Below are 22,801 nucleotides of genomic sequence, written 5' to 3' on the forward strand. Positions count from 1 at the left end.
TTAAATAAAAAAAGTTGAACGAAGCAATTAGATTTAAAATTCAAAGTAAAATAAAAGATGAAAACTTGAGTAACCATAAAATAAAAATCTATTAGGATGTAAATAAATGAGTTGTTAACAACACAAATAATATCTTTTTGAAATGACTTTTTCAACGAATTAGTTCAAAATGAGTTAAAAGAAAAAACCCTAAAACAGAAACTTGATTGATTTTTAAGAGAAAACTAAAAAAGAAATATTGTAATACTTTAATAAAAGGAATGAATGAAACATCAAAACAGCGTCAATGGATTGACAATAACACAACAAATATACAAGGATGGAGTGTAGAAGTAATTGGTAATTATCAAGAATCGTTATATATACCACATATTATTGATATTAAAGAAGGAATGAGTGAAGAAGAGAAATTAAAAACTGAACAACAAAATATAAAAGAATTAATAAAAGGTGTTGAGTCATTGATTCAATACACAAACAAACAGATAGTGGACCAAAGTAATAATGAAACATTTAATAATGAAATAAAGAACTTAATTAATAAATTTAATTCAATAATAAGACATCAATTCAATCAAATTAATGAATGTCAAATAGAATTAATACAAAAAAGAATTCAAAATAATATCATGAGAATGAAAACAAAAATGGAAGATGAAATAAAAAAATACTCTGATGCAATTTCTTCAGTAGAAAAATTAGTAAAAATATCTACAGTTGAACCAACAATGAATGTTGTTGAACAATTTAATAATACTTATGTTTTATGGAAGCCAATGACAGAAAAAATTGCATTTAGTTATACTGAAAGGTATGGTGTCTTAGATGAATCACAAAAAACATTGTCTTGTGCATTAGATAATTGGGAAAAAGAAATTTCTTTGAGAGGATATCTTATTCAAGCAGTTCATACAGGTTCAGAAAAAAGAATTACTGGTATTTTTGAAGGTCATGAAGAACAAATACTTCATTTAAAATTTGATATTGGATTATTATTAAGACTAATTTTATGTTTATCTAAATCACTTTCATATGATGGAGATAAAAGAGTTTGTTGATTCTTTAAGAATAGTATAATAAATAAAAAAATTAATATTAAAGATAAATATTATTATTAAATGTCTTAATAAAATAATTCTAGATAAAAAGGAAATTGATAGCGTTGCATTACAAGTATTTAATTCAGTAAAACTTGAAATAAAACAAAACATTGAAAAGTCTCAACTTCAAAATACTGAAATAACTTTACAATTATTAAACTCTCTTGAAGAATTAATAGCTTCAATGCATATAAAAGAAATACCAAAACATATTGATGGGTTTTGGGTTGAAGTTAATCATATTCCGTTTAATGCACAAACAGATGTTGTAGTTGGATTATTTAAAAAAATTGGAGTGATAATGAATGATGTGAAAATAATTAATGGAAAATGTAGAATTCAATATAAAAATCTTAATGATGCATTAAACGCATGTAAATTAGATAACAGAGCAATTAAAAATACAACATCTATTTTATCTGTACGTCTTTTACAATAAGTCAATATTTTTAGTTTTTTATAATTTTGAATTTGTTTGTTCATAGAAATTGATTAGAAACTAACACATCTTCTGTATTATTTTATTTATCCCAGAAAAATTAATAAACAAAAGTTATATTATCATTAATAAAATTCCTTAAAGTTAAAAAATATTTTTTTCTGTGTGAAATAACTATATCATACAATTGTTTCAATAAAAAATAAATACTAAGTAATTATCTAATATCCAATGTATAATACACTTACATATTAATATAAAATTTCTTTTGTTCTTGAATACTAAAAATATTCTATTCATTCAAAAAAAAAACAATTAACCTGAATAAAACAAAACTAGTTTTTTAAAAATATGAAAGATTTAATGAAATATTTTTATTATTTTTTTAAGCGGAAATGAAATAACAAAGATATTCTTAATAGACAAAGAATAAAAATAACAGAAAATATAAGAATATACTCACAAAGAGGTATATTACACACTTTCTTTTATTATATTTTTTTATTATTAAACATAAGAGAAAAACATTAAATCAATAATAGAAACTAGCAAAATTATTTCAACAATGAAGAAATATAATCAAAAATTGAAATACTAAATTATTTACCATTACTTGAATGTGTTGATATTTGTGAAAAGAACCTACCAAAAGCACAATCAACAATTCTATAAACAATATCTTTTTCTTTTTCTATCTCAGTTAAAGGAATATCAATTAGTTCATCATTAATTGAACTTGTAATATTTTTCTTATTATTGTCTCGATGTTGAAATATGAAATCAATAAGTAAAGAATCTAAAATTTTACCAGATATATCAGGAAACATTAAAGAACTTATTTGATGAAATTGGAATAAAACAGGCATTTCACGTTTAGTATTTAAATCTTCAAACTCACTTCTAAATTTTTGATTAATTTGCTGACCAATTAAACTAATATCCTTCCAAGTTTGATAATCAACACCAAAACCAGAAATTGACTTTATTCTTTTCATTTTAATAACATAATGTGTCGCTCTAGTACTCTTGAGTGATGTATTATAACCAATACTTTTAAGCATTTCATATAAGAAATTATTTGTTGCTGAGACAAGATTTCTTTTTCGATACTTTGTTTTACGAGAGTCAGCAATACTAGTAATAGTCTTTTCTGCTTCATTAATTTCGTTATGAATTAATTCAGAAAATTTAAATCGTTGTTGGCCAATATGAATTTCATCTATTGTCATAAATAAAGCTGCTAAACTCTTTGAATTTTTTTGTTTAATTTTCCTTGGTTTAAGTAAAACAAAATTGACTCCGTGTCGCATTAGTAATGCCATGCAAAGACATTCTTGTTCTCCTTCATATGATGTTGATATTCTTTTAGCTTGAGCATAATCATCTTTGAGTTTTTGGTTGAAATCCCAATTACTCATTATGAACTGAAAAAGTCTAAGTTCTTTGAGTTTTGTTTTTTTCAAATCATTTAAAATTACCTCAAATTAGTAGAAAATGGTAGTTTAAGACATTTCAAGAGAAAAATTGTTTAACAAACAATAAAGAAAGTATTGAATAAAGATACAAAGAAATAATTCCAATAAAGAAGATAAAAATACTTTTAAAAACAAATAGAAAACAAAATAATAATAAAAATATTTCTAAAAAATAAAAAACCCATAAAAACAATTTTACTAAAAGGTCAAATCTGATTTAATCAAGTTTTTGGAATCCAATTTCAACTGCTTTTTCTCTAAAGCATCTTCTACATAAATCAAGTCCATATTTTCTAATAAGACCTTTACGAGCTCCACATTTTCTGCAAGTTCTTGATCCATTTCCATAATTTCTAGGATGGGCATTATAAATTGAGTAGCTTCCCATTGCTTTTGACCTTTTATTAATTATTTTAAGTTTTCTTTAAAACTATCAACCCTTTTTTACTATTTTTTATTAATAAAAAATTAATAATTTACTATAAATTATTTGATAAATAAAATGAAAGAAAAAAATAACAAAGAAAGAAACACAATCAATTAAATGTAATAAGAAAAACCATTAATAATAATGTGGTTCAAATTTATCACAAATAACAGAATTAAAATACCGTTGTGCTTTTAATGAAAGTGGTTGATTTGTTTCATATAATTCATTTGTAAATTGTGTAGTAAAATTCTTTGCAATAGATTTGAACCTATCTCTATCTTGAATCTTACCATTATCATAAAATGGTTGTAGACAATTAACAACAAATTTTGATACAACACTTTTTAAGGTTATATATTCAGTTGGTGGGTGTTGTTCTCTTATTCGTTGTTCTTTCTTTCTATTTGCATATAATCCAATTAATGGATCATAAGCAGTATCTCCTTCTGCATACCCATATAGTTTTTCGAATTTATAAGACACTCCTGAACTTTGATGTTCTTGACTTCTTTTTAATTCAATATTTGAATTTTCAGGAATAATGACGGATTGTTGTTGTATTTGAACTGGTTGATTTAAAACCATTCCATTATTTGTTATTGGTTGCAGTGTTTGATTTATTGGTTGAATATAAGATGTAGTTCCATCAAATGGTTGATGATTTGTCATATAATTATTTTGTGTATTTTGGATATAATTTTGTTGTGAAACACTAGTTGATTGTTGTGAATTTGTAAGATTCATCACAGTAGAACTTAAAGTATTTTGAGAAGGAATAGAAAGACTGGACTGATATGATTGTGGAAGGGAATGAGTATTTGTTTCAGTAACTTCTTGTTTAATAGTTGGTTGTTCATTTACTGATTGTACAATAGACTCAGAAATAACTGGTGGAGGAGGTAATGGTTTATTATTATTTGGTTCCTCTTTTAATTTTTTTGACAATTTTTTAATATCAATGATATCTTCACTTTCGTCTATTTCTTTTTTTTCATTAATTTTTTTTTGATGAGTAATTTTGCTTTTATCTTTTGTTTGACGTGGTTTTCTTGGTGAGGGTTTTGATGTCTCTTCTTCTTCTTCTGACTCGACTGAAACCAAATTTTTCCGTGTTGTTTTCTTCTTTGACTTTCTTTCTTTATTCTCTTTTTTAATTTCTACTTCAAGTTCTTGTCGTTGATTTTCATGATTTGCTTGACGACGAGTAGTTCTTTTTGTTACTGGTTCTTCTATATGTTCTGGTTTTTCTTCTTCAGTGATACTATCACTTATATTTTCTACAACTTCAGTCTCTGTATCGCTGCTCATATATCTCTTTTTCTAGTTCTTCTTTTTTTCTCTTTTTTCACCCTTTTTTCTCATTTCTTGCTTTTTTAAAAAAGAAAATAAAATATATCGTAATATATAACACAAATTCAATATCATATTTCTATTGGCGTTGCTAATGGCTTTTGATGATCATAGAACTTACTCTTATTTGTTACTGCAAAATCATTTCTAAAATCATTTGCAAAATTAGTTAATATTGTATATTCATTAGTTTTTATCCAAATAGTAATTCTAGCTTGACTTCTCATAGAAAATGAAACACCATTAACAAGTTGATGTTGACTAAAAATTTCTCCAATACAATAACACAACTAAGTTATTAAAATATTTCTATTTTATTGTTGTCTTATCAATTGTAAATTAAAAATTACTTAGAAATACCAAACTAATTTACACCAAATTTGTTCAACTTGTTCTGTTTGTTCTTGTGTTTTAAGATCAAATGAAAAAACTAATCTTCCACCATTTTTATTTTCATCATCATTTTGACATGGTCTGATTTTATCTCGGAAAAAATGAGAGTCACTTCCTTTTAATACTGAAGTGATATTCGGAAAATCCTCATAAAATCCCCAGAAATTTTCTATTGTACAAATAGTTTGTATTTGTTCTCCAAAAGTTGTAATACTAGTTGATTTATCTGAAGTTTTTCCTGACTCAAACCAAAAAATCCATGGATTAGACAATGGATGTGTTATAGCCATAGGGTTGTATTTTATAGACTTGTATATTTTCCTTTTTTTCTTTTTCTGTTGAATTTATTTTTTTAACCCTATTAATAGGGTTTTTATTGACTATATTTAAGGAAATTATAAAGAAAAAAAGATAAGAAAAAATAAAAAATGATATTTACCTCAAATTAAAAAAGAAGAAAACAAAAATTTAATGGAAGAAACAACTCTTGATGTTGTTGGTTTTATAAATTTAATTAGTCAATTTATTGAGTTTGTTACATTAATTAATTAATCATAACCACTTAAAAGAAAATTAATCAAATTAATAGAAGTAATAATAAAGAAAAATATTATTCTGAAATGCTTGAAGAGTCAATATTATTATTAAAAACATTAAATACTGAAAGTATAAATGAAGTTTTAAAATTGTGTAAGACAGAATATTTGGTTTGGTAATGTTAATGATAAAAAGAGTATAAACTTAAACATAGACATATAGAACATTTCTTCAACAACAACTCATTAAAATGAAAGAGGCATATTTGAAGAAAAATACCCAAATAAATTCTTTAATTAATGAACTTCAACAAGAAACACAAAAATTTACTTCTGCTCTTCAGAAATGTAATAATTCAATAATGACAGAAGAAGTTGGACTATTTCCTGATGATGTTGCAAAATTACGTGATCAAATATTGGTTGATTTAGAAAATGTTGATTAATTAATATTCACTTTCAAATGAATTAGGTTTAATTAATGTGTTATAAACAATTCCTAAAAAAACAAAACATAAAAAGAAATGAATTAGAGATGGTCAGACTCAGTTACTTCTTCAGAGTTTTGAACAGTTTTAAAAGCAGACATAATTAAAGTATTTTGTTGTTTTCTTTGAAAAAGAAGTTCATCATTTTGATAAGTGTCAATTAGTCGTTGACGATCTTTTAACATTTTCATAGCACTTGTATAATTTTGGTTTTTAAGAAAGTTGTCAAATTCATTTTTATTTAAATTCATCAAAATAAAATAAAAAGAGATCTTTAATCAGAAAAGAATGAACTAAAAAAGTAAAACTAAAAAAAATTTAAAAAAGAAAGAATGAGTGATAGAAAAGGACAATCAAAATATTATTCACCTGATTTTGATCCTGAAGAACTTGAAAAATTTAATGAAAAATTAAGAAAACAAAGAAAAGGAAAAGGACCTAAATTACTTGATGTTCGTATGATGTTACCTATGTCAGTCAGATGTCAAGCATGTGGAGAATATATTTATAAAGGAAAAAAATTTAATTCAAAAAAAGAAACGGTTGAAGGAGAGACATATTGTGGAATAAAGATATATAGATTATATTTTAAATGTACAAGATGTAAAACAATATTTACTATTAAAACAGATCCAAAAAATTCTGATTATATTTGTGAAAGAAATGTTACAAAAAATGCTGAACCAAGAAAAGAAGAATTAAAACATTTAGAAGAAGAAAAAGAAAAAAGAAAAGAAGAAGAAGATGATGATATTATTAAGAAATTAGAAAATCAAAGTAAAGATACTATTAATGAATTACATCAATTAGAACTATTAGAAGATATGAAATTAACTCAAAAAAGAAATGAAAAAATTACTGTAGATGACTTACTTAAAAGAAAAAAAGATATTAAAAGTCAAAATAATAATTCTAAAGGTGATATTCAAATTCATGAAATTGAAAATGAATTAAATGATTGGAAATTAAAAAAACATTTAAATGAATCTTTTAAAGAAGATGATAAAAAAGAATTTATTAAAAAATCGGAAAAGAAAAAGAAATTAAGTTTTTTATAACAACAAAAAAAAAAAGAATTAAAGAAGAAGAAATGGTAAATATTATAAATGTTTTGTATGTTAATATCCATGATTTTCAAATTCTAATACTATTTGTTCCATCGTTATTCTTTCTTTAGGATTTTGGTTCCATCCTAAATTAATTAATTCCCAAAACCATTCTTCCATTGTTACTATCTTTGGTCTTCTTTTTCCATCTGCAATAAATGACGCAATATTCCAAATATATGGAAATTCTTTTTCAGGATAAACATCTCCCCAAATATAAGTTTCATACATTACAACAGCAAATGAAAATACATCAATTTTTTCATCATATCTTTTATTGTTTAAAAGGTCTGGTGCCATATAAATAGGTGTTCCAATTCCTTTTGTAAATGTCATATTACTTTGTGCTAATGTAATACTTCTTGATGATCCAAAATCAGTTAACTTGGCTCTAACAGGAGCTTCAAGATTTAAATCAAATAATAAAATATTATCACTTTTTACATCTCGATGAATGATATGATTGTTATGAAGATACATTAATCCTTTTGCACAATCACAAAGAATCTTTGCTCTTAATTTAAATGAAAATTTTTCACTTGGTTCATTACTTATCATACTTTTTAAACTTTTATATGGTGCAAATTCCATTACAATGGTTAGTCTTTTTGGATTAAAAACTGCTCCATAGAAATAAACTATTTGTGGACATCTAAATTTATCTAATAATTCAACTTCTTTATTAAATTCTGAAATACTTTCATCTGTTGTTGAAATTTTTAGTCTTTTAATTGCTACTGTATGACCTCTAAACATCCCTTTAAATACTGAACCAAATGTACCTTCTCCAATTTGTTTTTGTTCAATAATTTCATCTGGATCTAGTGAACAATCTAATTGAGTAAATAAATGAAGTTTAATTGGAATTACTATATCCGAGTGTTTTCTTTTAATAATAATTCCAAGTGTATGTGTAATACAACAACATATTAATGGCTTTATGAATATTGTAAATACAACTGCTTTCTTTGGTGGAATATCAGCACACTCAGGCTTATGACTAAAAGAACATTTTATATCATCAATTGGAGTAGCAAGATGAACTTCATAAGTTTTATATCTATTAAAATTACCAACAACTATATCAATTGAACTTGTATTACCAACTTCTAATTCATTATCACTTGTAATTGTAGTATAATTATAACGAATATCTTTATGATATTCATTATCATAAAATTCAACAGAAAACATTGATATTGGTTGTGGAATAACACCTTGTTTCTTATTAAAGTAATGAATAAAGTGAAGGTTTATAAAATAATAAACTAATAAAGCTGAGAGAATAATAATTATTAATATACATATTAATGGAACACCAATAATTAATCCATAATTTAAAGAACTCACACACTTCTCTCCTTTTGGATCTGGTTTATTCATTCCTTTGCATTTTGAACATTTAGAATCTATTGATTTAATACAATTGTCAATTGATTGATAATAAACGCAATTTATTCCATTTTGTAATACATATTCATTTTCACATTCTTTACAACGTGTTAATGTACATTCAATACAATGGCTATTACACTTTTTACATTCATTATTATCATTTAGATAATAACCATTTTCACAAACACTACATCCATTCTTTGTCTTCTCAGTACAATGAGTTAATTGATTATATGAATAACATAATGAATTCTTTAAATAAAAAGATTCTTTACATTCAAAACAATGTTCTTGATCATAACATGATGAACAATTTTTAGGACATTCATTGCATTCAAACCCTTGTTTTACAAATCCTTCTTTACATGACAAACATATCTTACTATTTTCAACACCAATAATTATATTACATTTATTCTTCAATTCTTCATTATTTTCACAAGTTCCATTTAAAAAGAAATGTGAAGAATCACATGTTGTACATTCAGTAGATGAAGGACCAGAACAATGTTTACATGAATTATGACATGCCTCACATTGTTTTGTTTGATAATTAAAATAATAAGAATCAATACAACGAGAACATCCACTCGAAGTATATGATAAACAATGTTCATATAAATCCATTTTTAATTCTTCTATATTGTTTTGAATACAATCACCATTTGCTCCAACATGATAATTTTCTATACAATCATTACATTTATTAGAACTTCTATCAAAATATTTACAATAATTATTTATTTTAAAATATTCATTTGTTATACCAAGAGTATTATTTATTTCACATTGTTCATATTCTAAGCACATCCCATTAATATTATTTGTATTTAAATCACACACAGTACATTTATTATTATCAATATCATATTTCCAACAATGTAAAGGTGCTAAAATACACTCATTTATATTATCTAAATAATATCCATTTTCACATTCAATACAATAATCTTCTTGATATATTTTACAATTGTTTATTGTTAATTCACATAAAATAATATCATTGTTTATTTTTTTATAATATCCTTTTGAACATTTATTACAACTAACTTGTTGTTTTGCATTTAAATAACAAAATTCACATCCTTCTGGACAAATTGTACATTCTCCATTATAATTATAATATCCATCATCACATTTTCTACATATACGTTGAATAAAATCATATGATTTACAATGAAGTAATGAACTACTAACACATTCTCCATGATATAATTCATAATTTGATGAACATAATGAACAATTTTTTATCCCATTTGAATCAATTGAACATTTATTACAATTTAATGGACAATCATCACAATTCCCATATGAATTAGAATTACTACATTCTAAACATCCATATATTTCATCTATAGATAAACAAAATGATTCAATATTTTCAAAATTCATTTTTTCACACTTTCCGTTATTAACAAAATATCCTATTTCACATTGAAGACATTGACTTTCTGAAATACATTGAATACAATGATATTCACAACGGGAACAAGTCATTCTTTGAGGATAATAACCTATTCCACACGTTTTACATTCATATTGATGTTTATCAGAGTTAATGAGATAATACTCCATACAAAATGTTGAAAATGAAAGTTCAGGTTTGAAATCATCAACTTCTATAAATTAATGCTTTAAACTGATTTTTTTCATTAATTTTGTTTGTAAAACAAAGAGAATAAACAAACGTTCACATATTATTAAACCCAAGTTAGTATCAATAAAAGAATAATACCCATCTTCACATATTGAACATCCTTGATAATTTGAACGTTGTAAAATATATATCTTACAATGAGGAATTGGGTGTTGAATAATTGAAAGACATTGTGCATTATTATTAAAATTGATAATATAATAATTATCTTCACATTGATAACAACTTCCAGAATCAAATATTTTACAATGATAATTATATTTAAAGGGTACACACATTCTATTTGGTGTTTTTGAAAATCCAGTCCAACATAATTGATGATTAGCACTACAACTTGTACATTGATCATTTTGACATTCATAATCATATCCTTTTAAGTCAAGACATTTTACATTTCCTGTTGTTGGATCATTTTGACTTGTATATCCATTTTCACAATGACAAGAATATGGAGTTCCAGTACATGATATACAATGTTCTTTACATACTGTTTCAAGATAACCTAGTAATTAATATTGAATGATGTTTATTATTTTTTTTTTCAAATAAAAAGAAATGAAAGTAGAAAACAAACTTTCACATTGTCCTGATGTTAAGTTAAATTCATATCCATTAGTACAACTTGAACAATAAGAATATTCAATAACACTACATGATGAATCAGGTATGTGACATGTATGTGTTAATTGATTAGGTACATAGGTAGGATCTTTACAAGTAGTGCAAAAAACACCATCTGCAGAAGTACATCCACTGAAGTTAGATAAATTAAGACACTGATGTGGATTTTCTATTGTTAGAAAGTAATTTCGTTGACAAGCGATACATTCACAAGTATGGTAATCATAAATCCCACATTCAGGAATTATTGGACACCATGAAGCTAATAATATGAGTTTAATTAAATGAAAACGAAGAAAGAATTAAAAAAGAAAAGATAGATACTAAAAAAACAAACACGAACAAAAAGAATTAATACCGTATAACATATTATCTTTTTGAAAAAGATTCATTATTAATAATTCATTTCCTTTACAAGACTCACAACCTGAATAACTTCTATATTCTTTTTGAATATTACGGAGTTCATAATAAGTTGTATTACAATTAAAATGAGTCTGACTTAATTCATTAATAACAAATTTACCAGTAAAATAATTATACCAACTTACCATTTGAGTTGCATGAGAAAGGTATGTTTGTAATATAAGAAGAAGGAACATTTTTCTTTCAAATAGTTTATTAGATGGATATTTTCATATAAAAAAAAGATATTTGATTTTAAAAAAAAATCGTTGAATAACAAAAAAAGAAATAACAAAAAATAGAACATAATTCTATGTAGTAAATTTATTTTTATCATCTTTAAAACTTTAAAAAAAAAAAGGAGAAAAAACAAAAAACAAAAAAGGAATTTGTAGATTTTGATGGAAGAAGAACGAGAACAAGTCATTCATATTTTAATAGAAGCTTCACTTGATGGAACAAAACAACAACAAGCATTAGAATTAATGGAAAAATGTATTTTATGGCCTGATTATTGTGATTTATTATTAATTGCATTAGAACGAAGTCATAATAAACCAGAAGAAGAAATGATATGTGTATTACTTAAACAAGCAATTAATAAAAATAAAAGACTTAGAGAAAGAGAAGCAACAGAAATTATTTTAAACAAATTAGAAGAAATACCAAAAACAGGAATTCTTGTATTAACACATATTTTTTTAATTACTAATGACGAAATAAGAACATTAATATTTAATTGGATTATTAATAATCATCAGTTAAATAGTAGTATTCAATTAGTATCAATGATTATTAATGATTGTTATGCAAGTATTGGTGAAAGGTTTCATAAAGAAATAACAATTATTATTAAATTAATTATTCCTAAAATATTAGAAGATAATCCAACAAACACTATGGCTATTGTTAGTACTTTAAAAGAAATTTCATATTCACCACCACAAGAATTTCCAAATTTATATATTGATCTTTTAAAACTTTTATTACCTCGTGTTCAAACAACAAATTATGAATTAAAATTAGCAATAGGAAGATTTATTAGTGAATCTCCTTTTGTTTTGTCTCAATCTCCAAGTGATCTTCTTGAACCAATGTTACAAGCATGTAATTGTTTAATTACTGATGAAAATGAAGAAATATTTATTAGTGGTTGTGACCTTTTAGAAGCTTTAATTTCACGTTATCCAGAAAAAATTGATCCATTTTCATTTAAAATTCTTTTGCCAAGAATTGTATTAAATCAAAAAGAAGAATTAGAACTTCTTGAAGGAAATAATGATGAAGAATTTGAAATATCTTCAAGGACTTCTGTTAAAAATTTATTAGAAGTTGCAATGAATTATTATCCTCAATTAATTTTTATTATTTCACCTATTGTAATTGAAAATATTCAATCATCTAATTGGCGTATTGCTGAAGGATCATTACATATTCTTACTTGTTTACATCAAAACATGAATGAAACTATTTTTCAACAATTTTTTAAAAATATTGCAACTATTTTATTAAATCAATTAAATACTCCTTTTCCTTCTGATTCTTCAATAATTCTTTTACACAAAAAAATTATTGAAATTTTAGGAATGTATCTTCAATATTTTAATCAAAATGAACAAAAAACTTGTATTACTATTCTTTTTACTTCTTTATCATCTTCAAACAATTTACTTCTTTATAGTTCTTTAAATGCTTTTATTGATTGTGTTACTAATTCTCCTCAATTATTAATTCCATTTGCACGTGATATTTATCTTGTTTTAGTACAAAAACTAATTCAGTATAATACCCAATCTTCAAATATGGCACTTGACCTTCTTCAAGATATTGTAAATATTACTCCTTTTATGACTCCTGATTTATTACATTTATTGGTTTTACAAACTGTACAATTAACTCCTAGATATCTTAATGATGACCCACTTATTGAACAACTCTATGTAACAACTTCATATATTGTACAAAAAACTAGAGATATGAATGTTGAAGACATTCTTCCATTACTTCAATCAGTACGTGAAGTATTACAATTTAATTGGAAAAGAGGAGTAGATGATGGAGCAGTAGCAAGTTGTATCCAAACATTAGATGTTATTGGACAAATAACTGGATGTGGGGTATTAGTTCATTGTGGTATTTCAGAAGTGATTTGTTGGGGAGTAAGTAGAAAAGAAAGAAGAATTCAAGTTGCCTCTTTAATGCTTGCAGGAAGAATATTTGATAATGACATTCATTCTATTGATTCCCAACCTTTATCAGTATTAGCAGAAAAAATGATTGGTATTTTAGAAAATGGATTACATGAAGGAGTAGTTTATGCAATGTGGGATCTTTATTTATTAATATCAAATTTACAAAATGATGTTTCTTGTCTTTTTAAAAGAGTAATAAATGCTACTATTTCTGTGTACAATAAAAATGTTTTGATGAAGCCTGTTGTTTTAAAAAAGAATATTGTTGTTATTTTAACAACAATTGGAGGATTAAATCCTTCATTAATAATTCCTTATTTACCAATTATTACAAGTGAAGATTTATTACCTCATGTTATTTCTATTCCAAATGAATCAACTCGTTTTAATGTTTTAAGGCTTATTGGTCTTTTAATATCTACTGCACCACAACAATGTGAACGAAATATTTCATGTATTTCTCAAGTTTTTAGTAGTGCATTAAAGATGTTTCCACATTTAAATGATATCTGGATTAAAATTCAACAGTCTTTCATTCATTGATCAATTCAATAATTAAATTTCTCAAATTCTTTTTTTTTGTTTTTCTTTTTTTTTGTTTTTCTTTAAAATAACCTTTTCTTTGAACTAAATGCATAAAATTAATTCATTGCTTCCAAATCAATACTGAAATACCTAAAATAATGCAACTTAAAGAAATCCAAGCTGATGCCCGTTCTCCCAGACGTGCTGCTTTCCACATTAAACCTGGTACTCCTTCTTTTTTTCCATCCATAAAACTTCTAACAAATCCAATATTTAATCTAAGATATGTGCATGTACAAATGAATAAAAGAATTACTACAATCATTGATTGAAAATTAAATAAAGCAGTCTATAAATGAGTTTATTTAACTTATTTTCATTAATTACTTAAAAAAAAACACAAAAGCCATTCAAACCATTTGTTCTTTATTATATTTTTTTTTTTTAGTTTTTTCCCCCGAATTTTTTAAAATTTTTTAATTTTTAAAAATAAATATCTTTTTTTTTTAAATTATTCAATCAAAAAATTGTTTTTTAGGTATTTCTTGAACTAATTCATTTGGTGATGGAGATTTACATATAGTTAATGAATAATTTTTTAAAATTTCATATTCAGCAATGCATTTATTCAATGATTTTCCTAATTGTAATTGATTTTTAATTAATCGGAAGATACTAAAAGGAAGTGAGTTATAATCAAAGTTATAAGACTCGTATTGAAAAGGAGTTTTAAGAGAATGAATGATAGAAGTTGATAATTCTTTTGTATTACCAGATAAATAAGATTTTGTTAACACATTATTAAGTTCATGAAGATGTTTTAATCCACTAAAACAAAGAGTTGTTTGAAGAAATGGAATATGACTAGTAAATTTCATTATTTCATTTTCCATATTCCATAAAAGACGCGTAAGAGGTAAACAAAAATTAGCAATTGATTCATTAATATACATTACTTCAATTCTATGTTTTTGTAATATACTTTCATCTATATATTCTTTATAACTTTCACATAGAATAAGTAATGCTTGTCGTTTTTCCATATTATTTTCTCTTTTCTTTTGAATATTTTTAATAAGTGATTTTAAAATCCATTCATTTAGTGCTTTTTTGGTTATTCCAAATTGATTTTGAATAAAATAATGTACTTCTGGAAAAAGTAATTTTAATTGTTGAATTATTTCTATTGGACAACAACATAATGTTGGTACTAATCTTCCTTCTAAATCTACACCAATAAATAATGGAGAACATCTTGATTCTCTTGTTAATTTATTTCCTCCAATTTGAGAACATCCAACAATATCTCCACATCCAATTAAGTTCATTCCAAATTCATCACAAAGAAATACATAAGATGGATCAAATCGTTGAATAACACTTTCCCATTTTTCCATAAATTCATTAATTTCATTATCATTTGGAAAAGGAGGATTTATAGAATGAAGTAATGTTCTATCATAATATTGACAATTATCATTCCAATTATCATTATATTCTTCATAAAACAATTTAATAGTGTCATAAGGAATAATAATATTTCTTTGAGAAAGAGATTTTAATTTTAATTCTATTGGAGATTCTTGTCCATCAGAATCTAAATCAATTATTTTTAACGTTGTTTCTTTCTTTTTTAATCGTTTGTTTATTGATAATTCATTAATATTATTATGAATAAATGTATTAAAAAAACTATCAGCATTTTGTATCATTGAAGTTGTTAAATCTTCACCATTTAAAAAACAAATTGAATAACTTTCAAACAATTTTTTAAATTCTTGAGATTTAATGAACATTTCGATAATTTGTTGAATAACACTTTTCTTTATTTGTTTAATAAAATTTTTTTGACATGGAACGTCTTTATTAAAACGTGTTCCAAATAATAAAAATAGTGAATTGATAGGATCAGAATTGTCTAATATTCCATATGGAATATAAAATACTTTAATATAATTACTATTTATTTCTTTTTGAATTGTGTCAAACAAAGAATGATAATATTCATTGGCAACTATTAATGCTTCAGTTTTATTATATTGATATAATGAATAATTTATTGTTGATATTAATTCTGCTTTAATCCAATATAAAATATCATTATTTAATAATGACTCTATTTTAGATTCTATTTTATACCCATTTTTACTTATTCCATAATCATATATATCATCCTTTTGTTCATTTACAATATATAGTGGTTTTAAAAATATTCCATTTGCATTCCCTCCAAATAAACAATTTGATATTTTTGATTCTCTATCAAGATATGCTATCGGATTCCCTGCAAAACAACTCATTTGTAATTCATCATATAATTGATATCCTATTTCATCAAAAAAGAATATACAATTTCTATCATATTTCATTGATATTTGTTTTAACATCATTCTTGTTTTTTTAACTTCTTCTAATGAAGATATTCCTACTACTACTTTTCTTTTTTTATTAGTTAATCCAATTGTTTGAAGTTGTTGCATAATTGCTTCATTATCAAAATTCAATTTATTCTCTTTAATAAATGAGTTGATAGTTTCATCAAAAATTGCAATATTCTTTTCACGTAAAGTTAAACTAAATGATGATAGTTCATCCATCTTATTCTCTTTTTTTTTCCAGTTTTTTATTATTTTTTCTTTTTTTTATTTTTCTTTTGTTCTTTTGATATTCTGTTGTTAATTCATCATATGTTATTTATCTTATTTATTCAAATGTATTTAAAAATTTCATTTCACGTAAATAATAACATGCAATGACTATTATTTTTAAATGGTCAATTAATAAAATTATTATTAGTTTATTCTTTTACTATTTGTATCATCATTTTTTTTATTAAAAAAAATTATTATGTCAATGTCTGTCTATTCTATAATATTATAAAAACTTGTTATAGACATAGACTAATAGATAAAATTATAAGTTAGCATTAACTCAAATAATAAATTATAAAAGTGATTGTTGGAAATAAGTCCAATATTAATGTATTTCATATTTTTAATACAATTGAGAATATTACATTACCGAATAATTATTATTCTACTCGTTAACAAAATAGGATAATAAACATTTCACCAATAAGATAATAATTCTTGAAAGGAACTTAATCGGGAATTAAAATAAAGAAATAAAAGAATCTAATTTCATAAAATATTTCATAAACTCTTTAAAACTTTCTTTAATTTCATACACTTAAAGTTTAATAATTGAGATAATATGATTTTCAATATTTCAAAATAAACAGTAAAGTAATATACACATATTTTTTACTTTTGTTTATTTGTTTTATTTATTTCTTTTAAACACTCACTCTTTTATTTTCTATTCATAAAAAAAGGATATATCCAAATAATTAGTCTGATAATTTACATATTTATTGTTTCTTTTTTCGATTTGATACATTAATTTATGTTATTTTAAACTATTGTTTATTTTAAACTTGTTTTATTCTTTCTTTATAATGAGTTAGTATTATAATTAATATGGAAAATAATGGTTTTTCATTCTACTCAAAATTTTATTGTTTATTCGTGAGACATTTTACTGTGGTAGCAGTGGGAATAGAATTAATTTATTTTTCCATAATTATTTCTGTTTTATTTTATTTTTTGTGTTTATTTCTGTCTTCCTCATACTATTACTTGTTCAATTCAAAGAATTATCTGCATCATTTCATTATTACAGATAGGTAATACAATACCTCCGTTATCATATGTAGTCTTGTTTATTAATCACTGATAAACATGATAATTTGATTGCTACTCTTCATACAATTAACTTTTATTATGTTGTTTGAACTTTTTAATAACACCAATTAATTCTTTCCACTACGTTCTTGTTATTTTACTACTTCATTCTGTATCTTTAATTTTTAGGATAATGACTCAACCACTATTTGTTTAATGGTTGTGTTTTTATTAATTTGGATGATGAATAAATAATGTATTAAGAGAACTAGACAACCCCAGACTAGTAAATTGACAAGAGCCTTATTAAGTTGTAAGAGATTATTTTATCACATCTATTTTTAAACAAGACACAAAAAAAAACAACGTAGAAAAAAACTTTTAGGTATTATTATGTGTATTATTATGAAAGAATCAGCAACTTAAGTAAAGATAAGTTAAGAACAAATTTTAATAAGTATTTATCATTATTCATTCTCTCATAAATATAATTAAACAAATAAAAAATAATTGTTTTAATCTGAATAAGGAAGATAACCTATGTTTATTTATTTAAATAAAAGTATTTATTTATGAATAAGGTTGAATCAATAAGTATTTAGAATAAATTCAAATTTATTCAATCTCTCTCATTGGATAAATCGTTTAAACAAACGAAAAGAAATAAGTGGTTTATTTGAAAAAAGAAACACAGTTCAATTGGTTACAAAGTGAATAAATAATTCATTTTCATGAAATGGTGTGTTGAAGTCATTTTAAAATATGATAGAAAATACCAATCAATTAAAATTATGCTATTAACTAATGAAGAGGTCGTATTTCTGTATGTTCAATCTGTGAATTAATCCACATAGGCCATTCACAAATTGGAATGCCTTCTGCTTCCATATCAACATAAAAATCTGTTAAATTTGTATTTTTATTAGAATTAGATGCATTCATTAATTTGACTCCAAGTGCAACATAATTAAATAACAACTTACGTGTTTCAGTTGTTAATAAACTCTTTTCATTTTCATTTAATCGTTTGATTTTAGAAGTTAATTCTTCTTGAAGTGCTTTATTTTTTATCTTTTCCTCATTTAGTAACTTACTTAGATTAACTACATTATTGTCAAGATCTTCTATCCTTGTTTTCATTTCAAAAATGGTTGTTGAAGAATCTATTGAAGGAATACTTTTTCTTTGTTGTTGATTAGTTTTTATTTGTGAGTTGAGTTGGTTATTTTCAAGTGAAAGAACATTTATTTTTTGTTGCAAATTATTTATTTCTTCTTGTTTCTTTTTTTGTTCTTCTTCGTTTGTTGTTTTAACTTGACTTAATTGTTGTTTTAATTCTTGAGTGGTTATTTTCATTTCTTCATTGGCTTTTCTAAATTCTTCTTTTTCATCTTGTAATTTTTGACCTTTTTCTTTATTTTCTCCAATTTCCTTTTGTAATGCTCCTTCTTTTATTTTTAATTCTTCAAGAATCTTTTTTAATTCTTCATTTTCTGTAATAACTTTCTGATTCATTTCTTTAATTTCATTCAATTCCTTAATTTGTTCTTCATTTATTCTGTCTTTTTGGTTATTCTTTTTTTCATTTTCTAATTCTTCATGAAGATTTTTAATTTCATTATCTTTTTTCATTATTTCTTCTTTAGCCTTCTGAATAGAATTAATAATTAAAACCTTCATTTGATTAATTTCTTGATTTAACTCCATAACTTCTTTTATTTTCTTTTCATAATTTGCTTGGCGTAGTTTTGTCTCCAATTCTGTTCTCATCATTTCTCTAAGTAATCCATCAAGTAATTGTTCTCTATTAGTTTTTTCTTTTTGAATTTCAGCAACTATAACAAAACTCTGTGAAAGAATTTTATTAAGTTCTTCTTCTGATTTTTCAAGTCCTTTAATATTTGTTCCTATCAAAGTTTCCTTTTCTGAAACAATTCCATTTAATCGTTTAATGACACTATCCTTTTCATTAATCGTTGTGTTAAGTGATTCAATATTTTTGTTTAATTCTCCTATTTTGTTATTCATTCTTTCTTTTTCATTTTTCAATTTCTCATAATTTTCTTTGGCAATGGATAATTCATAGTTTTTATCATCTCTTTCTTTTTTTACATTCATAAGTTCATCTTTAATTTTCTCTTCATTTTCAATTCCATTATGCTTCTCTTCCTTTAATTCTTTTAATTTTTGTTCAATTTCTTCTTTTTCTCTTATTATTGTTTCATTTAATGTTGTTAACTCTTCAACTTGTTTCTGATAATTCTCAACTTCAAAACTTTTATCTTCAGCATTGTAGCAGTTTTGGACTTCTTCCCTCAACAAATCATTTTCTTCATTTACTGAATTTAATTCTTTTTGAAGTTCTTCGACTTTTTTTTGTAGCTCTTCTATTTGAGGTGGTTGTGTTTCACTTCTCTCGTTTGTTGGCTTTTCCTCCATCCTAAGATTTGTATGAAATTCTCTCATTTCCCAGATTCTTTGATATTCCAGTATTCTATTTATAGAATTCATCTTAAAAAAAAACATAAAAAAACAAATAACACAAACAAATGAGTAATTCAATTGATATGAGAAGTACTAGTGAATTAGGAGAAAAGAAACGATTTGAGTATGAACTTGATTTTCTGCAATCTCTTGCAAATCCACATTATATTCAGTGTTTGTTCTATTTCATTATTAACAAAACATTAATAAAGACAACTGATAATAAATAAGATTTGGCTTATCATAAGTATTTAAGAAAGACTGATATGATTCATTTTCTTAAATATCTTCAATATTGGAAACAACCAAATTATATTAAATTTATTCAATACCCTGCTTGTCTCTATTATTTAGAACAATTACAAAATCCTGACTTTCGTCAAGCATGTGAAAATCCCGAAATAATGAAAAATATTATTGACCAACATGAAGCTCATTTTACATATTACAAAGTTAATAGAACACCAGTTGTTCCTAAAGTTGATGAACTTAATACTACATCTAAACCAATGGATACAACTCCAAATTAACACAAATAACTTTGAAATAAAAAGAAAATGAAATAATAAAAAAAAAAGAATTGAATTAATTATTTTTGAACAACTGGTTGTTGTTGGGAATCATCTTTAATTGGTTCTTTATTATTATTATCATGAAGTTGTTTTAATTTAATTTCATAATCATTCTTATTTCTGATTAAGTCATGAACAGCAAGAACTGATTTAACTAATTGTGAGAGATAAATAGTTACCATTACATCATTTGTGTTGACTGCAAATTGTTGTGTATATTTTTCAATATTTGGTGATAAATTGAAAATGTCTTGAATGTTTTGAATAATCTTTTGGTTGACTGGAATTTTTCCTGACTCAACTAATTCTAAGTAATTTCTCATTAATTTAATTTTATCATCTAATGCTCTCAATGAATCCATTTTTAATTCAACTTCATGCTTTAAAACAGTTCCAGTAGGTTTTTGAAGGTCTCTTAATAAACGTTCTACACCAACTTCTGATTCATCAGATCCAACGTCTGTTGGAACATGAATAAATCTTAACGAAAGTTCTGGTTGAAGAAGAATATTTTCTGATGAGTCAATTGATTCTGCAGAAACATATGAATGAACTGGAAGATCATGAGATACAGTAGCCGATACATCTACTGTAAGATAAACAGGATGGGCAGTGTATTTATTGATCACAGAGTGTATCTGAATATCACATGGTTTTATTGATGAAGAAGTAGAATACCATCCAACTAATACTTCTTTTGCTGTTACTCTTTGTGTCATACGATACACTGTTTCCAAGTATTGATGATCTAAATACCAAATATTATCTTTTTCATCTTCATCAAATGGTACAGCAAACGAATTCATTACATCAACAATGCCTTTTCTTATAAATCCTAATAATACTCCAACAACACGTTTTCCTTCTTTACTAGCTCTTGTTTGATGATCTGAAATACTCAATAATACCAATGGATGTACAATAACTTTCTTTATATAACTGCTTTGAAGTGGCTCTGTCATACTCCTCTTTTTCTATTTTACAGTTTTTTTTGAAGTTTTTATTTTTCTTCTTTTTCTTCTTTGTTTTATATAACGAAAATAAAATCTAAATCAAAAAAAAATCCATCTCATTATTTTTGTTTTTATTATTGAATAAAAAACATTTTTCATTAAAAAATAATTTTGTTATTAGTGATTTGAAAAGTTATACTATTCTGATAAAGTAGAAGATTGTTTGAATGAAGTGTTTTGTATTTCTTCTTTTGCATCTGTTATATTCTTGTTCATTTACTTCTTTTTATTTTTACAATTGTTAATTCTCTAAGTGCAGAAAAGTTTTATAGTGTTGTCTTGTTGTTTGAAGAGTTGAAGTATAATTTAGTTTTCATTCATCTTGGACAATCACTGCATCACAAAATGTTAGTTTGTTTCTGACATAGTCAGAAATAAATGTCTAAATTTTATGAGCTTTGTAGTTTTATCTCGTTGTTTTGTAATATTTGTCTTTCTATTTTTGATACAATCAAGAAATGAGGTAATATTCTTCTATAACACAGTCTCTATTTCTGGAAAGGTTGTGTCAATAATACTTAATCAAATTTCCTGAAGTTTACATTTTCGATGTTTGATGAAGTTAAGATAAAGAAAAGCGAATTCTTATGAAAATAGTTGGGGTTGTTCATATTGTTATGAAGAAGATTACCGACGAAAGAACTATTTAAAGGATGGAGAAGTATGGAATAATCGAGTTGAAGAGACAATGACAATGCTTAATTTCACATATTACAATCCAGTTAGATTAATTTATGGAAAAGGGTCATTAGACGAGATAGAGAAACAACATTTAATTCCTGAAGATGCAAGAATCATGATGACATATGGAGGAGGTTCTATTAAGAAGAATGGAGTTTATGAAGAAGTCTTGAAACACATTAAGCCAATTGTAGAGTTTGGAAGAATAGAACCAAATCCATCACATGAAACATGTATTAAAGCTATTAAGATTGCT

General features: G+C 24.5%; 14 protein-coding genes across 14 annotated transcripts in view; 6 read left to right on the forward strand and 8 right to left on the reverse strand.

The window, feature by feature from the left end:
- Window positions 1-260: 260 nt before the first annotated feature.
- On the forward strand, window positions 261-1,539 carry EHI_030050 (uncharacterized protein; the record flags this gene model as incomplete). Its single annotated transcript, XM_648682.1, has 2 exons — window positions 261-1,049; window positions 1,102-1,539. 2 exons carry the CDS (start codon window positions 261-263, stop codon window positions 1,537-1,539), a joined length of 1,227 nt encoding a protein of 408 aa, XP_653774.1.
- Window positions 1,540-2,138: 599 nt separating this feature from the next.
- EHI_030060 (uncharacterized protein) lies at window positions 2,139-2,957 on the reverse strand (the record flags this gene model as incomplete). Its single annotated transcript, XM_648683.1, has 1 exon — window positions 2,139-2,957. One exon carries the CDS (start codon window positions 2,955-2,957, stop codon window positions 2,139-2,141), a length of 819 nt encoding a protein of 272 aa, XP_653775.1.
- A 274-nt stretch (window positions 2,958-3,231) lies between these two features.
- Window positions 3,232-3,402, reverse strand: EHI_030070 (uncharacterized protein; the record flags this gene model as incomplete). Its single annotated transcript, XM_647384.2, has 1 exon — window positions 3,232-3,402. The coding sequence occupies one exon, from the start codon at window positions 3,400-3,402 to the stop codon at window positions 3,232-3,234; it is 171 nt and encodes a 56-aa protein (XP_652476.1).
- A 174-nt stretch (window positions 3,403-3,576) lies between these two features.
- On the reverse strand, window positions 3,577-4,752 carry EHI_030080 (uncharacterized protein; the record flags this gene model as incomplete). The annotated part of the gene is made up of 1 exon (XM_648685.1): window positions 3,577-4,752. The coding sequence occupies one exon, from the start codon at window positions 4,750-4,752 to the stop codon at window positions 3,577-3,579; it is 1,176 nt and encodes a 391-aa protein (XP_653777.1).
- A 113-nt stretch (window positions 4,753-4,865) lies between these two features.
- On the reverse strand, window positions 4,866-5,477 carry EHI_030090 (eukaryotic initiation factor 4E, putative; the record flags this gene model as incomplete). Its single annotated transcript, XM_648686.1, has 2 exons — window positions 4,866-5,084; window positions 5,160-5,477. The coding sequence occupies 2 exons, from the start codon at window positions 5,475-5,477 to the stop codon at window positions 4,866-4,868; spliced, it is 537 nt and encodes a 178-aa protein (XP_653778.1).
- A 330-nt stretch (window positions 5,478-5,807) lies between these two features.
- EHI_030100 (uncharacterized protein) lies at window positions 5,808-6,169 on the forward strand (the record flags this gene model as incomplete). Its single annotated transcript, XM_648687.1, has 2 exons — window positions 5,808-5,894; window positions 5,939-6,169. 2 exons carry the CDS (start codon window positions 5,808-5,810, stop codon window positions 6,167-6,169), a joined length of 318 nt encoding a protein of 105 aa, XP_653779.1.
- Window positions 6,170-6,543: 374 nt separating this feature from the next.
- Window positions 6,544-7,269, forward strand: EHI_030110 (uncharacterized protein; the record flags this gene model as incomplete). Its single annotated transcript, XM_648688.1, has 1 exon — window positions 6,544-7,269. One exon carries the CDS (start codon window positions 6,544-6,546, stop codon window positions 7,267-7,269), a length of 726 nt encoding a protein of 241 aa, XP_653780.1.
- A 60-nt stretch (window positions 7,270-7,329) lies between these two features.
- On the reverse strand, window positions 7,330-11,592 carry EHI_030120 (tyrosine kinase, putative; the record flags this gene model as incomplete). The annotated part of the gene is made up of 4 exons (XM_648689.1): window positions 7,330-10,331; window positions 10,401-10,871; window positions 10,944-11,252; window positions 11,328-11,592. 4 exons carry the CDS (start codon window positions 11,590-11,592, stop codon window positions 7,330-7,332), a joined length of 4,047 nt encoding a protein of 1,348 aa, XP_653781.1.
- A 204-nt stretch (window positions 11,593-11,796) lies between these two features.
- Window positions 11,797-14,130, forward strand: EHI_030130 (uncharacterized protein; the record flags this gene model as incomplete). Its single annotated transcript, XM_648690.1, has 1 exon — window positions 11,797-14,130. The coding sequence occupies one exon, from the start codon at window positions 11,797-11,799 to the stop codon at window positions 14,128-14,130; it is 2,334 nt and encodes a 777-aa protein (XP_653782.1).
- A 497-nt stretch (window positions 14,131-14,627) lies between these two features.
- EHI_030140 (uncharacterized protein) lies at window positions 14,628-16,709 on the reverse strand (the record flags this gene model as incomplete). Its single annotated transcript, XM_648692.1, has 1 exon — window positions 14,628-16,709. One exon carries the CDS (start codon window positions 16,707-16,709, stop codon window positions 14,628-14,630), a length of 2,082 nt encoding a protein of 693 aa, XP_653784.1.
- A 1,887-nt stretch (window positions 16,710-18,596) lies between these two features.
- EHI_030150 (uncharacterized protein) lies at window positions 18,597-20,261 on the reverse strand (the record flags this gene model as incomplete). The annotated part of the gene is made up of 1 exon (XM_644167.1): window positions 18,597-20,261. The coding sequence occupies one exon, from the start codon at window positions 20,259-20,261 to the stop codon at window positions 18,597-18,599; it is 1,665 nt and encodes a 554-aa protein (XP_649259.1).
- An 83-nt stretch (window positions 20,262-20,344) lies between these two features.
- On the forward strand, window positions 20,345-20,809 carry EHI_030160 (SOH1 protein, putative; the record flags this gene model as incomplete). Its single annotated transcript, XM_644168.1, has 2 exons — window positions 20,345-20,453; window positions 20,511-20,809. 2 exons carry the CDS (start codon window positions 20,345-20,347, stop codon window positions 20,807-20,809), a joined length of 408 nt encoding a protein of 135 aa, XP_649260.1.
- A 59-nt stretch (window positions 20,810-20,868) lies between these two features.
- Window positions 20,869-21,813, reverse strand: EHI_030170 (proteasome regulatory subunit, putative; the record flags this gene model as incomplete). The annotated part of the gene is made up of 1 exon (XM_644169.1): window positions 20,869-21,813. The coding sequence occupies one exon, from the start codon at window positions 21,811-21,813 to the stop codon at window positions 20,869-20,871; it is 945 nt and encodes a 314-aa protein (XP_649261.1).
- A 739-nt stretch (window positions 21,814-22,552) lies between these two features.
- The window catches only part of EHI_030180 (alcohol dehydrogenase 3, putative), a gene marked incomplete at both ends in the record, with an annotated part of 1,164 nt that continues 915 nt past the window's right edge, over window positions 22,553-22,801 (forward strand). Inside the window, one exon of the mRNA XM_001913759.1 lies at window positions 22,553-22,798. Within this exon, the coding sequence (XP_001913794.1) occupies window positions 22,553-22,798 (246 nt within the window). The remainder of the gene's footprint in view (window positions 22,799-22,801) is intronic.

The sequence above is a fragment of the Entamoeba histolytica genome, genomic scaffold, assembly GCF_000208925.1.
Source record: "Entamoeba histolytica HM-1:IMSS scf_1104750516737 genomic scaffold, whole genome shotgun sequence".
Lineage (NCBI taxonomy): Eukaryota > Evosea > Mastigamoebida > Endamoebidae > Entamoeba > Entamoeba histolytica.